We start from the raw sequence: 14,400 nt of genomic DNA, 5'->3' as shown, positions 1-14,400 counted from the left end.
TTACCCTTTCTATCACGGATGTTAGCCTATTTGGTAGTATATTTGGTGTGACTTCTATAAGACGACTTATATTACTGAATTTACTAATATATAATGAGTGTATAGCTTATTTTATACCTAGATCCAATAAAGAGTATATATAATTGTTTTGTTTCAGTTCAGATGATACTGCGATAAACATGGTATAGTAGATGTAGATACATGTTGTGTCATCTCATAACAGATTGCTCATTATAAACAATCTACGGCTTGAAATTAATACTAAGAAGCAATTGCTGTATTGTACAACTTGTGCCTGTCTCACACAAAGTTAACAAGTAAAATATCACTTCCGATCAAGTTCACAGCCACGGGCTAGACTACCGCGATCACACAGGTTTATTAATGAGCATAAGAGTGTCTTTTACTATATCCGATTATTGATGAATACATTTACCTGTATTATTAGGTTATGTCGAATATTCAGTTTCACATAATATTTTTCTAATAATACGGAATATATTGGCCTTATACAAATAAAACATATTATTTGTCTACTTAGTCGTGCGTCTAGTCTGGAATGCCCGATCACACGTGTGTCCGTCTATCTGTTACAAATTCGTTTTATTTGTAATGTAAATCTACTTGCATAAAACGCTTTCCAGATCGGATGAATCCCAAATAGAAAATTTTCAGCAATGTAGAATGTACAATTTAGCTGGCAATATGTTTATATATTTAGTATTCAATATGTAACTATAAACTATTTTACCAAATAAATGTAACACACTCAGAGCTAAGATAACAAAAGATAGTAATGACACCTGCAAGTGGCAATGATTGCAATAAATGAGATTTCGTCGCACTTCCAAAACATAGCATTATTTTAAAGCATACGTTTAGTTTATCTGTAGTTCATATATAAATGGATTTATGTACTTCTTCACACTTCTGTGGGTATTTGGTTCACAGTATTGAAAGACCAGAAGGCTGTACATACTTGAAAGTGGACGAATAGTGTCACATATAAATTAAGCAGAATGCTAATTAAATTAATCCATCGTGTATTATTAGATACTCTCTGGCAGGGTAAACAGAATTACGTAGACAAAGCGGGCAAGGTATCGGGTATCTGTGCAATAAATTATTAAGCGGTTGCTCCCTTAAAATATTTCTGTGCACACAAATCTCACCCAGGCAGATACTTGAGTGCAACAACAACATTTATCCATGTTGGCGACTGCTTAAACTGCCAGGAGTTTTAAAATAGGTATGGAAAGTATGGGCTCTTATTGCAAGATCTATACCCATCTGAACTTATCAAGCAGCAGTGGTCGCTATAAAAGATATGTAGATGACGTATTGGCCACTTGTGTTTTCTATATGAAACGGATTTAGTACTGGCAAACTGTTGAGTGGACGTGCCCTTTTCGTTTCTTCAAAAGAAAAAACATCTTAAGTCATCAACACATCTAAGGACAGGAAGATATTTTAATGCAGAATCCCTACAATTAAATACATCTCTCACAGTTTCCCAAACAAATTAAAGTGACAGGATGACAGCAACGTATACACACACTGAAGAGATCGATTGTCCACACTGAAATGTGTCTCTGCAGAGTATCACCTTTCACTCTGCTGCAGTTGTTCCATCCATGTACAGGCTGTCAGTTTTCTAAAGCGTTTCTTCTTTCATCATAAAATTCTCTTGTAAAAAAAAAAAAATCAAATGTGATTGTTGGGCTAAACCCTGAGAAGTGCCACCTTGCTTGTCATATTTCTGGAGTTTGAACAGTTGTCCATCTAACAGCTGCATTTCTAAGCTTTGGGCAGGTGGCTCCGGATAGATTCTTGCCACTCACAACAGACTGGATTGTATGTCCACATATGGGCTTTTAGTCCATCGACCTCTAGTCCTTTCATTTATTTCCATGGTCTGAGTGTATGTTGTGTCGTGTGTGCTTTGTCTGTGTAAATCACAATAAGAATAATACAAATACATTGGACTTTTGTTCATCAGGCAGCTTGGTTTGGAAAGTACACTTTCACAAATGCATAAAAAATATTCACAACAAAAATAGTCTTTTTTTCCCTCATAAGAAAGCAATTGAATTTATATTAATATATAATTATATCTATATCTATTTTTGGTGGCACCAATTATTTTGTTGAGTACATTTTAAATAAAAATATGAGTCTTTGAACAAGGAGGAAATGAGTATGTCTCCGCCCGCATTGTCTGTGGTATGGAGTGCTGATCCCATCCTCTGTTTGCAGTCTTAGTGCTGGAACATGTGTTCTGGGCCTTGGGGCAAATAGTTTGGCTCTGAGTCTTTAAGAAGATCAGCTCAGGAGAGGTCCTCCGCAGAAGGTGTAGCGTCGAGCTGCAAACCAAGATCACAAGTCTGTTACCACCAAACCAAAGAAACTCCATGTCAGCTCAGAAAGCCACCAATTCTATAAGGTGGAGAGGATCTACAGGGGGGAACAGGTTTTAAAACCAGTACAGATCCTTGCTTTTATCCTGAGGCTGTATACCTGGGAATGGAGGAGGCAGAGAAGGAGAGTGAGGAAGAGACAGGTGGATGAGAAAGGGGGAGCGAAATATAGGTACAAGAATTTTGTGAACAGGGTGAAAAAATTAGTAAGGGCCACCACTGTATGAAGACAAAGGTATATTGCAATATTGTTTGAATTATATAACATGTCATTGGATAAGGAATTGGTCAGAATAATAGCTTAGAGTATTTTTTTATTTTGTGAAAAGATAACATAGCCCATTAAATTTAAGTGCACCTGTTGCCCACACATGTACAGACTGAACCAATGCTTTTGTGAATGCAGCCAATCAACTCACTAGATATCAGGGCCTCAAGAATAGTAGTTGTGGAGTACCTCAATGATGCCTCTGGCTCCAAATGATTTGATAGGCTCCATTCTGATGAATATTAGCTCCACACACAAATTAACTACTTTCTGTGTGTATAAGGGCATTATGCACCTTCTTTCTATTTTTCTCTCATCTTCTTACTGTTTCTTTTGTGTTTTCTTTATTTTATTTTTTTAAACCTATTATTGTATCACAACTACACTATGTAACTCTCTATTTACACTGTCTAGATCTTCTTTTATCCTGTCTCATTCTGTTTATCTTCATCCACCTAATTCCCTCTCTTATTGTAGTACACTTCCTTCTAAAAGGTTTTTCATAGGCATCCCTTCATTTTTGTCTTCCTTTTGTGTCTTGCTTTATTTTCTTTCACCCTCCACATCTTATTTTGTCATCTCTTATCCGCTTTTTCATCCTGAATGGTGTTGCCTTCCCCCATCTCCTTCAACCTTAGCCTCACAATCATTGTTTAGTTCTCTTTCTCTGAATCACTCATTTACACTCTTTACCCCTTTCACTCTCTTTCTCTGCTTTCTTAGACAACTGTTGTGTCCCAAGGTTTGCAAATGTTATGGCCAGTGAAACATGTTATGTAAAGTAATTGCTCCTGAAGGAAATAATTATTATGAATACACCAGCCAAGGACAATTTGGGAGATCTATTGTTCAGCGCAGTCCTGATTAATTGATTTTTTTCCCCCTATAAAAAAAAACCTTGTATAATCCATAGCACTTGGTTTAAGGGAACACCAATTATTACAACTCAATTAAACTGCATATGTATAGTGTATGTACATAATAATTGTAATTAGCTATTAATACTTCTTCAAACTAAATAGGTTTTGGCTTTGATCAGTGACACCATTTGTGTTTCCCTATAAACACAGCTACCAATGAGCATGGGCAATTTGCACAATTGAGAGTATACTACCCCATACAAAGACTGAAGTGATTAATTAGCCAAATCCTAAATCAAATAACATGTTACATTTTTTAAACAATCCAGTAAAGAAAAATAGAAATGGAGAAAAATGAGTAGGAAGGGAATGCAATGCATGGATGGCATGACTGGCTAACAGCTGGCAGTACAAACACTCAAAAATAATTCAGAAGAAATTAAAGTGAGAAGTCAAATAATTCTAAAAGCTAAACATAGTTGGTTATCATTAAGTAGCTTTGTCACTGTGGCTGTTTATGCAATTTACATTTTGCACAATTTACTATCAGTAAGGGATTGCAATCTGGTGTTCTAACCTATGTAAGTTTATGAGTTGTAAAAGAATGATATCTTAGTTTTTGGTTGATTTGCATCCATTCAGACACAGTTTGGTTGCATTTTGCTGAATACATTATAAATAATGTCTAGATGATCTAATTTTGTAAGATTGTCTAGCTAGGCTTAATGTATACTATAATTATTTTGATGGCATTTTAATGCTATTTTAACTTCTCAAATTCTACTGGATTCTTTAGAGTAGGGAAATGTGTGCTTTAGACATTCATTTTTTGTTGTTGTTTTGGATCTAACTATGTGCATGGACTAGTTACATTTGAGTACCTTTCTATATTTTTAGAATTCACAGAGAAATGTGTTTCATGTGTTCTACTACGTGGTTTTCTGTGCAGTTTGGTCTAGATAGAATTCTTATGATGTATGGTAGATAATCCAAATCCTGCATTGTGCTAAATTTTATGGTAACTCAACAAATAACCATGATATATTTCAAAATAGGAAGTAACTCGTGTTGAATAATCTGTGAAAAGGTAATACTGCAAGTTTAATAGTGTGAAAATATCCTGTAAGTGATTATTTTCATGTATCTGGAGACCCCACTGACTCAAATATGTAGCACTGCCATAATGAAGTGTCATTAACGAAAAAGGACTGGTCATCAGTACATTTGTAAAATATTATTGAAGGACATGATCTTGTCATTTTATTATTTTGTACTTCCAATTTGGAGTTACAGCTTTTCATATTCCCTGATGCTTGGCTGTTTCTCCTCTGTCCCATTCTTGGGGATGACAGAGCAGAATGCTGGTTACAACTGCTGTGATAAAAGTGAGTGTAAATGAGATTCTTATAATGACATTGTTGAGTGGCTAAAGAGTATTCATGCACACAAATCATCCAAGTGCTGTTGGTCACCTTTGTTGTTGTACGATTGAGGGAATTATTGTTTTCATATATCTAACATTTCAAAACTGTTCACTATTAGGGGCCAATTCAATTGACAGCCTGACTTAGTTTAACGTAGTGTTACCTGGGTTTAACGCTATTTTTGGTCATTTTAGAGCGTGGTTATTTAACCCACAATTTTATTCCTGATGTTACGCTCCCTATTTGTTTCCCAAACTTGCACATCATAGTGAATTTTGAGCCTCATATCAAAGTATAGGCAAAAGGTTTAGTGGGCAATTTAATTCTATTTTATCGCAGCGTGTCATTGGCAGTATTGTCTCACACCTCTACAGGCCAGGTTAAAAGAAATAAAGCAGAAGAAAAATACCGAAGTCAAAAAAGTTATTATTAAAAATCAGATAATTGAATGATTTCATTAAAAAAAAAATGCAAAGCGAAGATAAGGCAAGCATTATAAAGCATTTAAAAAAATGCTAAAATTTATTAACAATAATTTATAATTTCCAATTGAATAGATGGTTGTGTGTGTGTGTTTAACCACTACAATATGGAATTAAAAACTCATTTAACTATGTAAGCTACAAAATACTCATATTTGTGTGTGTGTAGATGGCTGCGGTAAACCATCCCCTCCCCTAAAATTTGCATTCATCTAGGATTAGCGCGCAGGGGTGGCGTTTACGGATTTTGAATTGAATTCCACACAGAGGAAACTAAAAACGGACGCGGCTCCTTAAAACGGTTTAGCTTGTATGGAGAAGATTTTGTTATGGTAACGTTAGTTGACAGCCCATGTTAATAAGCGAGTAACTCTTCTGAGTCACTCCTCTCCAGAATGGTTTGAGTATTTATGATAATTAGAGACAAAAATAAGCTACATACTTCTTATCCACGTCTAAAATATTATATGTTCTATATATATTCATTTCTAACCATATAATAAAATAAACTTTCTTGGGATAATCCTTTCTTGGGACAAACCGTTTTTTGCAATAAATCTTTCAATTTTAACCTTTTGATGTAATTCTTCATTTCTTGTACAGTCATTTGATCGAAACAGTTTTCTTTTTAAGTGGATACAAGTTTCTGTACAATATGTTTTGCACTGATAGTGTAGACCATCATCGTACAGAGCATTATCAGAGTTCTGTAGTTTTAAAATTTGCAATTGCCACAGTTGTATTGTTTGTGTGCTTTTAATATGTACTTTATACCACTTGTAGACTTAGCAGATTTATATCTATTTTTTTTTTGGATATAATTATTCAGGAGAACTCACAGATAAGCTGTTTTATACTTTTTATGGGGTTCATCGCTGTAAAATATAGGTTTCTGCACTGTAATTAAAGTGCCACAGAGGTCAATTGAAAGAAAGTGTTTAGTAAAGTTTAAGAGACAAAGTAAAGTATGGGAAGTGTAGTTCAAGCCACACTTGTTTTAAGGTACGCTTGATTTGTCTAGTACGCATAATAATACAATCATCATCATTGGAGAAAACAGCACAACAGATATACCTCCTAGAGATGTATCTGCCTCTATACCCCTTCAGCATAGTAAGTAAAGAGCATTAACAGAACCTTACTGTAGTATGCCTAAGCCTGCCCACTTACTCATTATCTCACCCCGTCCCATGTCTCTAAGCATAGAGAGATGTAAAGGGAGATACTTCTCATTCTGAGAGCAGACGGAGACGTAAGTGTTTCTACTGTGCATGCGCAGTTGTAAAAAGCACTTTTTGTGCTTAGGAGTCTGACTTGCGTATGTCTCTACATGACCACCTGAGCATTCATTTCCCATAACAATTTCTCCTGAATAGGATCTGATTTATTGCATATCGTTACTAGGGACTAAGCAATAATATTTATCCTTTTCTACTGGTTTAGTATGCCATTCTGGCCTTTTGACATTTAAACACAAACCAGCATTCAAGCACTTCTAAAAGTGTGAATGGCAATTACATGTACCTTAAATTCCTGTTTATATATGAAAATTATGTAATGCCCCCTAATATTCAAAATATTAATTAACAATGACAATCACAACTTTGTCAGAGGTATTTTGTGACTGTCAGTCCTTTCTTACCTGCATCAACATTGAGGCTAAGGCTTTGTCCCATGTCTCCTGCTGGTCCTGGATATGGACCAGGAGTTGTCCATGCAGAGGTGGCTGGCTCTCCTTTGCCCAGGTCACATTGTGCTGCAGCTGCTGATGGTCCAGCTGGTGTGATCCTGTGGGGTCGGACTGATGCTGGGACAAGTAATGAGCTATAGCGGGGATCGAAGTGCGTACTATAAACTTCATGCATGCCAGGCCGAGGGTAACTTGAACCCTGACTGTTTATAGCTCCCCCAATGGAGTATGGGTGGTGGTGATGATGGTGGTGTGCATGGTGCCAGGGCTCAGGTGGCCCCTGATGTAGATGGCTATGAAGAGAAGCTGGGGAATAATGATCTGCTCCAAGGGAGATTTCTGTGTGAGGACCACTTAGAGGACTGGCTAGGCTGCTACCCAGTGATGATGGAGCTGTAGATGGCTGGTAGCTGCTGTTCCAGAAGGATGGAGGAAAGCTTCTTTGGCTCATCGGGAAAGATGGGTCTATGGAAAGACATAAAAGTGTTGGGGAAAACAATTACTAATTAAAGTAACAACAACAATATAAGAAAAAAAATATTCCTACTATTACTACTGTTTCTCCTCATGAAGTGATATTATTCTTACCTCAAACACAAATATTTGAACCGTATATACTTTATATAGTTTAATATTGTGCTAATCGTTAACAATGAATGCATGGTTTCCACAAAGCATACACTGAAAGGGAGTTGAAACTAGCAAAAAAGAAAAACACATAAATATTATTAATCGTCACTAAACAAACATCTGAAACTAATTTTCTTTGAAGTAATTATACATCATTACAAGTAAATCATACTCAAAAAGGTAGCCAGGCATTTTTTAACAGAAAAAGAAACCAGCAGATTTAGCAGTATTGGTGGCATACAGTATTTTGGTAGTTCATAAGGGTTAAGGTAATGAGAAAACTATATTCCATCTGAAGGAACGTCAAGGACATACATGGACTGGTGGATTTAAAGTGACACAATAAAATGTTAATACTTTATACTTAAGATTAAAACAAAGATTATGAATGGAAGATGATTTTCTTAGAATTTTTGTTGTTGTTACACAAAAGTCATCAACATCAAACATTTTCTGTTTTCGCTAATTATCTTGCACTTTGGATAGAAAAGTCAGTTCCTTCAATGATTACAACCTTCCTAGCGCACAAATCTCCCCTGCTGTTAGATGGCATAGCTGACATTTATATTTATACATTTAAATCCCCGGTGCTCTAACCATCACTAGTGAACAAAAAGGTAAACATCACTCAACACATCAGAAATCATATATTCACGAGAGCCAAGTATTACATAAATCCAAACATGCAATTTTAAGAGTGAAGCAATCCATGTTAATCATTTAGTTAATTTTACTTATGTCAGTTGTCAGTGTTACAATATTAATTTGTAAAGAGAAAGGAGAAGAGAAATCAAGTTGATGAGTAACTTTGTCAGTAAGGGTTGCCTTTAGGAAAAAGTAGGAGTACAATAAAAGAGGCTCAAATGGACATCACCCCATTACCGTTGCATCTCTGTAGATCACAAATGTAGTAAGGCAGTTATAGGTTGGCACTACTATAGTTGTTACTATTAGGAATGTGTTCAGGGCCAGTGCTACCATTAGGTGACACCTAGGCGATTCTTAGACCAGCAATTTCAATGCTCCTTTAGCACCGAGAGCTGGCTACAAATATGTAGATGTAGCCAGCAGCTTATTATATGTGAAGCTACTGGCTGCTGCTCCTCCATATCAGTGTTACAATGACAGGGTGGCGCTCGGCTGTGTTGTCAGTGCTAAGTGCCACACTCCATGTCTGAGGAGCAGAGGACACTGCCCCCACCTGCCTAGATAAACGGCTACGGTGGTGCTGCTTCCAAAGACGTGTCCAAGTCCCTGGTTATGCTGGCCCTGGTTATGTCACTGCTTCAATACTGTGCTTTCCCTCCCTCATTATAATTGTATCTGGGTGTAGTGAAGGGGAAAGGCTCATTCCCATCAACCAACGTAGTTCAGCTTTGAAGATGCTGCATGCAACTGTATGGGTGGGTGTTCCCTATTCACTCCAATATTTGTCACAACAGCAGCATTTCATCTCCAGACATGTGTCTATCATGCGGTAACCTGATGTAATCTAATGTATCATGGTTGAGTGGACTAAAAAATGTAGGTATTCAATATAAAACATGTTAAGTTCCTTGCTGGAAAAGTCTAAATTAACTTTGTTGGTACATTTACTACTGATTAAAAAATAACAGAAGTTGTCTTTTAGGTGCACACGGTGTAAAAAGAATGACTATAGTAGCTTCTATGAAGGCATCAGGGCAGTTGCTGTCTCAGGCATTAGAATAACTAGGAACACACATGTTCAGCTCTTATTAACACTGCAATTTCCTAGCTGGAAAAACACACTTCCAGAAAAATGATAGTGAAAAACAGGACTGTACCAGGAACAGATCATATGTATATATATATATATACACACACACACATATATATATATATATATATATATATATATATATATATATATATATATATATATATACATACAAACATATGTATACATATATACACACACATGCACATATTGTAAAGCTCCAAGGCTATAACTCTAACAGAAGTAAAAAAGCATTCAGCTGTTGCATTTAGAAGGCAACAAAAGGAGAATTGACGGTCCCGAAGAAAGTGTGGAGAATATAGAACACCTGTAGATATATACAGGCTATTTAAAGTATGTATGCAATGGATGTATACAAAATTTTGTTGAATAAAATACACCAAGTGTATTCTCAGCAGCCCCTCTATGAACATTTGTGACACACAAGCATCTTTCAATGAGAATGTTTGCTCACTTTGATATTATATTTTGGTAAATGGACACATAATATGATCATTGACTATTTGCTGCTTTTGCCCTTTTCCGATAATTTCCTCATCCCATAGTAGCATGCTGGCAGCATTCAAGAAAGTGCACTGTGTTAAACAAAATTACACAGACTTGAACATTGTCACACCAATCCTTATGCCTGCAAAGACAATAAGGTTTCCTCTGAAAAACCACAAAAAATAATTCAGCATTTAAATACATGTTTGAAACAAGAGCACCATGTATATCCAGTGAAGAAAAAGCAAGGTAGGTAGTACCTATTGGCTTCAAGCTGTTTTGTGAATTATAATCCAGCAAGCAGAATCCAAGGTGCAACCCTCCTATTCAGTCACCTTCACCCATATAATGACTGGTGCAGCCTTACTGCAGAGCCTTCTCCCATGGTTCCAGAATTATTAATTAGAAACAGAAAGGACCAAGAAACCATCACTTAGCTAGATGAAGGAACAAGTTTTCCCATAGGAGAATTTTTTTTTCAGAAAAGCCAAACTGCACAAGAGACTTGGGATTTGGAGCATAGTCCCTACAATATCTTGCACTGGCAGTTCTAGAAAAACACGACTCAAATGCGAAAACTTCTTCCTTTATCTGATTGGTGCTTTGTGAATTACTTAAATTCACTTTTTAAAATATGTCAACAATGTCAAGTCTGTCGCAACAGCATTTGTGTCTTCCTTGCTCATGCTAACAAATATGGATTGATTCAAAACTTACTGTAGTTATTATCAAAGTTAAGCTTTTAATACTACTACAGATACTTAAAGGGTGCCGCATACATGTACATCTAGAAATGAGAGTGTATATATTACTGTCTCACATGACCATAACAAAATTACTGTGTGGAATGTGGTTGATTAAGGGTTTCAATCTACTTCCCTTTAGGTAAAGTGAGAAATGATCATATAAAACAGGAAACAAAGGATGTGGATTAGACTATCATTCACAAAATAATTTATTTTGTAGATTCAGTCATGAACTTTGATTTACACCATTAGTTTGCCAACATCTGAACAATGGAGGTAATTTACTGAAGTAACCTGTGAATCACATCACAACAGGTTTGCTCATCTACATATGCAGTTGTAATGGAGTAATTGACCTGGGACTATATCTGGAATATTTGACTATTGGTGCATTCTAACTAATCAATAATATGGTAAACATTAATATTTAAAAAAAATGGACTAAGAGAGGCATCTGGACATTTGTGGGAGCATCTTCGAGAATAAACAAAAGGCTAATTGTCTTAATCTCTGTTAACAGATTAAATAAAAACACAACATATTTGTATATGTTTTTTTTACTAATGGAAACAAAGTATTTCTAGCAAAGACAATAATTTTTATAAGAAGAACAATTTTATATGTGCTGAAATATCCACCAAACAGAATATATATGCTGGCACAATACCAATAAATTTTTTTTTTTTTTTTTTTTTAAAGTCTCAAAACAGAGCAACAATAGATTGTTCTGTTTTATTCTAATTAATTTTGGCAATTACTCTGGTAATTTTAAAGTTTCACCCCCCAGTTCTTGGGTTTATGTCAGCGCTAAATATAAGCAGTGACATAATATTATCTTATAATAGTGCTGAATATAATACAGAATGCTTTAGCAACGTGAGTCTTACGAGAGTCTAATAAACCTTGTTATAAACTATACCTTACTTGTATTTAATACTGTAATAATATGCAGTATATACATAAGCTACTAAAGTGTACATATAAACACAACCACCGCTATTTCTAACACTTACCACAAATCGAGACAAATTATTGGAATTTGTATTATTTTTTTAAAATAGGCTGAACAATGATCATATGTATTAAGAAAGGAAGATTATCTCGTATTTGGGGATACGCTAAAAACTTTGCGTCTGGCAAGTACGAGCAACGATGTAAAAACAGATCAACACAACAAATGCCTTACGTAGTCAGAAAGAACATGGCAGTGTTTTTATGAAAAACGACTAAACCACACATTAATGCATTTGGCAGAATGAAGTGTATTATCTTTGCTCCACTCACCTCTCCATGAGCTGACGCTTCTGGAAGCCTTGGCACTGGCACTGCTGGGAGAATAACTACTGGGCAGGCTGAGTGCTCTGCTGAAGTGCTCATCCACCACCGAGCTTATATCTCCCTGGAAATAAGTGAAGAGGACACATCTGGAGTTTATGTACTCTGCTTCTGGGGGTCTTTCTTTCTCCGGACTGCAGTCCTCTTCTTTAATACTGGCTGGAGCATGGCTGGAGAACGAGCTGGCACTGCTGGCACTGCTACTGCTGGCACTTTCTGGGGCTTCCTGCATCTTCGAGTAAAATGCTAGTTTCTAAGTAAAATCATGAAATAAGAGCTATCAGCCAAATGGAATGAAGGATTTAAGCGGCTAACGCAAGTCAGCAGTACAATATTTTGGTAAATGTAACGTTGAGCAATTAATGCATTTTGCATTGAAGCAGTTTAGAGGCTCCAACACCAACTATAAGTCATGTAGAATGACGTTTTGTAACAAGTCTCTTATGCTGAGAGGTATTGATATTATTACCAGACATGAAACGTACACTTTTTATTATCAATCTCTCAATTCAAAAACAAACGATTTAGATTCCATAAGTAATTTCTTGAGCCGTGCACTCCCCTACGTCCATTGCAGCGATATAATATAGTATAGTCGTTCCCACCAGTGATGCTATTTAATAATTCATTCTAAGTTAGTTGTCTGAATATTAGTCAACCTTAGAAAATGTGTACTTATAGTCAATCTCTTGCTTAACAAGAAAGTATTCATAAAGTGCGCAAAAGTGCTTAAATCACAACCGAATCAATGTTTGTTTTGCACTCCACATCTAATAAAAACCGATATACAGATTTTGCAACAAACCCCATTACTTTTATTAAAAACATTTCGACTACTCTGTTGTTCCATATTTTTAAAGGGGGAAATACAAATTGATGCAAAATAACATAAGGAAGACTTATGGAAAGATCGCTGCAGCAGTAAACGCATTGAAATATATATCCTAGCACTTACCGCTATTTTCAAACGCATTAAACCGCTATTCACCCTAACATCCGCAAACCAAAAACAGCGCAAAATTAAGCTTAACAGCGATTCGTTCCGAGTGTGGAGGAAACAATGGAAATTGCTTCAACTTTCATCTGAAATGGCTGTAAACGTGGAAACACATGAAATGGACTAGAACAGGTGCAGACTAAAGGAAACAGCTCCGCAGCCTGGCAAATAGCCTAACACAAAGGCAAAAGTATTTTATCAGAAAAGAAGTGAACATGTTATACGAAGAAACATTTAATCAGGTCTGTATGATTTTAACACACCGTAACAAAAATAAAATACAAGTTATGCATCAACTCTCAGACTATGACTATACTAGAATATGCGCTAATTTGCACTGTATTAGTTTGAAACATAACAAATCACTCCTGCGTTTGCATTACTGTAGTTAACTGCGTTCAAGGTGCTGAGTAAATACTATCAATCGCACCTAATTATGTGAAGCGCAAATCACAGCATGGTGACACTTCCAGAACTGGGCAGCGTAGCAGCTAAGAACTTCACAAAATTATCTTGCAAACTTAATAGCAATGAAAAACATGATATTTCTAATGGAGGTTATTACAAATACTCATTAAGTTTAATGCATGATTAGCTTCTGCAGATCACTATGAAGGCATGAGTTTGTACTTAGCGCAGGATTGTCACTTGCAAATGACTTTGTATAACGTACCTGGTGGTAAGGACTATAAGCTGCTGCAAAGTAAGGCTGAGGAGGACCATACACTTGGTACATTACATCCAAACAGCTCATGGCTAGACACAGTTGTTGCCTTAATGCTTTTGGGGGTAATCTTTGCTTTTTTCGTGTGTTTGTTCATTAAGGTCCAGTGTTGCTTCTATAGACAAGCTTCAGATGTTAATGTCCCTTAGAGCATGTGGATGTAGTTGGAATAGCAGCATACGTAAGCTACCTGGCAGCGCTGTCCGTCTGCTGCAGTCCGTGATCCAGACCACTATGAAGAGAGACTATAACTCCAGCATAGGACAAGCACTGTGCCAGCATCCAGGCTGCAGCTGGGGGCATTTAAATCTCACACATGCGCATCATTACGTTCCTGTCAAGTTGGACAAGAAAAGAGAAAAGGGAGGGCCAGGAGAGGTGGGGAAACAAGAAACCAATCACACTGCCTTGTTTTTGCTATTGTGTCCTTGAATCAGGGAGATGCTATAAGTAGGTTATTCCCTTGTTGTGGTTGTCTATAGCTAGGATAAGGCGTGTTATTTATACAGTTCTTTTGTACCATTTGAAAGAGGATATGTTTTTTCTTTATTGACGTATTTACTCTTTCAATCTATTATCTAT

The 14,400-nt window shown here is 36.3% G+C and overlaps 1 protein-coding gene across 2 annotated transcripts; it reads right to left on the bottom strand.

Moving 5' to 3' along the window:
* Positions 1 to 1,446: 1,446 nt before the first annotated feature.
* On the bottom strand, positions 1,447 to 14,099 carry VGLL2 (vestigial like family member 2). Of its 2 annotated transcripts, none has more exons than XM_075200649.1 (4): positions 13,768 to 14,099; positions 12,047 to 12,350; positions 7,094 to 7,606; positions 1,447 to 2,517 (listed from the first exon to the last, which is right to left on the bottom strand). In XM_075200649.1, the coding sequence occupies exons 1-4, from the start codon at positions 13,846 to 13,848 to the stop codon at positions 2,474 to 2,476; spliced, it is 942 nt and encodes a 313-aa protein (XP_075056750.1). In that variant the 5' UTR covers positions 13,849 to 14,099; the 3' UTR covers positions 1,447 to 2,473. The 2 variants fall into 2 exon arrangements, with proteins under 2 accessions (XP_075056750.1, XP_075056751.1); XM_075200650.1 differs by having other exon boundaries at positions 1,447 to 2,363; positions 13,768 to 14,098.
* Between the last annotated feature and the right edge of the window lie 301 nt (positions 14,100 to 14,400).

Source organism: Mixophyes fleayi, chromosome 3 (assembly GCF_038048845.1).
Source record: "Mixophyes fleayi isolate aMixFle1 chromosome 3, aMixFle1.hap1, whole genome shotgun sequence".
In the NCBI taxonomy this organism is placed as follows: Eukaryota; Metazoa; Chordata; class Amphibia; order Anura; family Limnodynastidae; genus Mixophyes; species Mixophyes fleayi.
The sequence above is the reverse complement of the archived record's forward strand: the minus strand, read 5'-3'. Positions and strand labels throughout refer to the sequence as shown.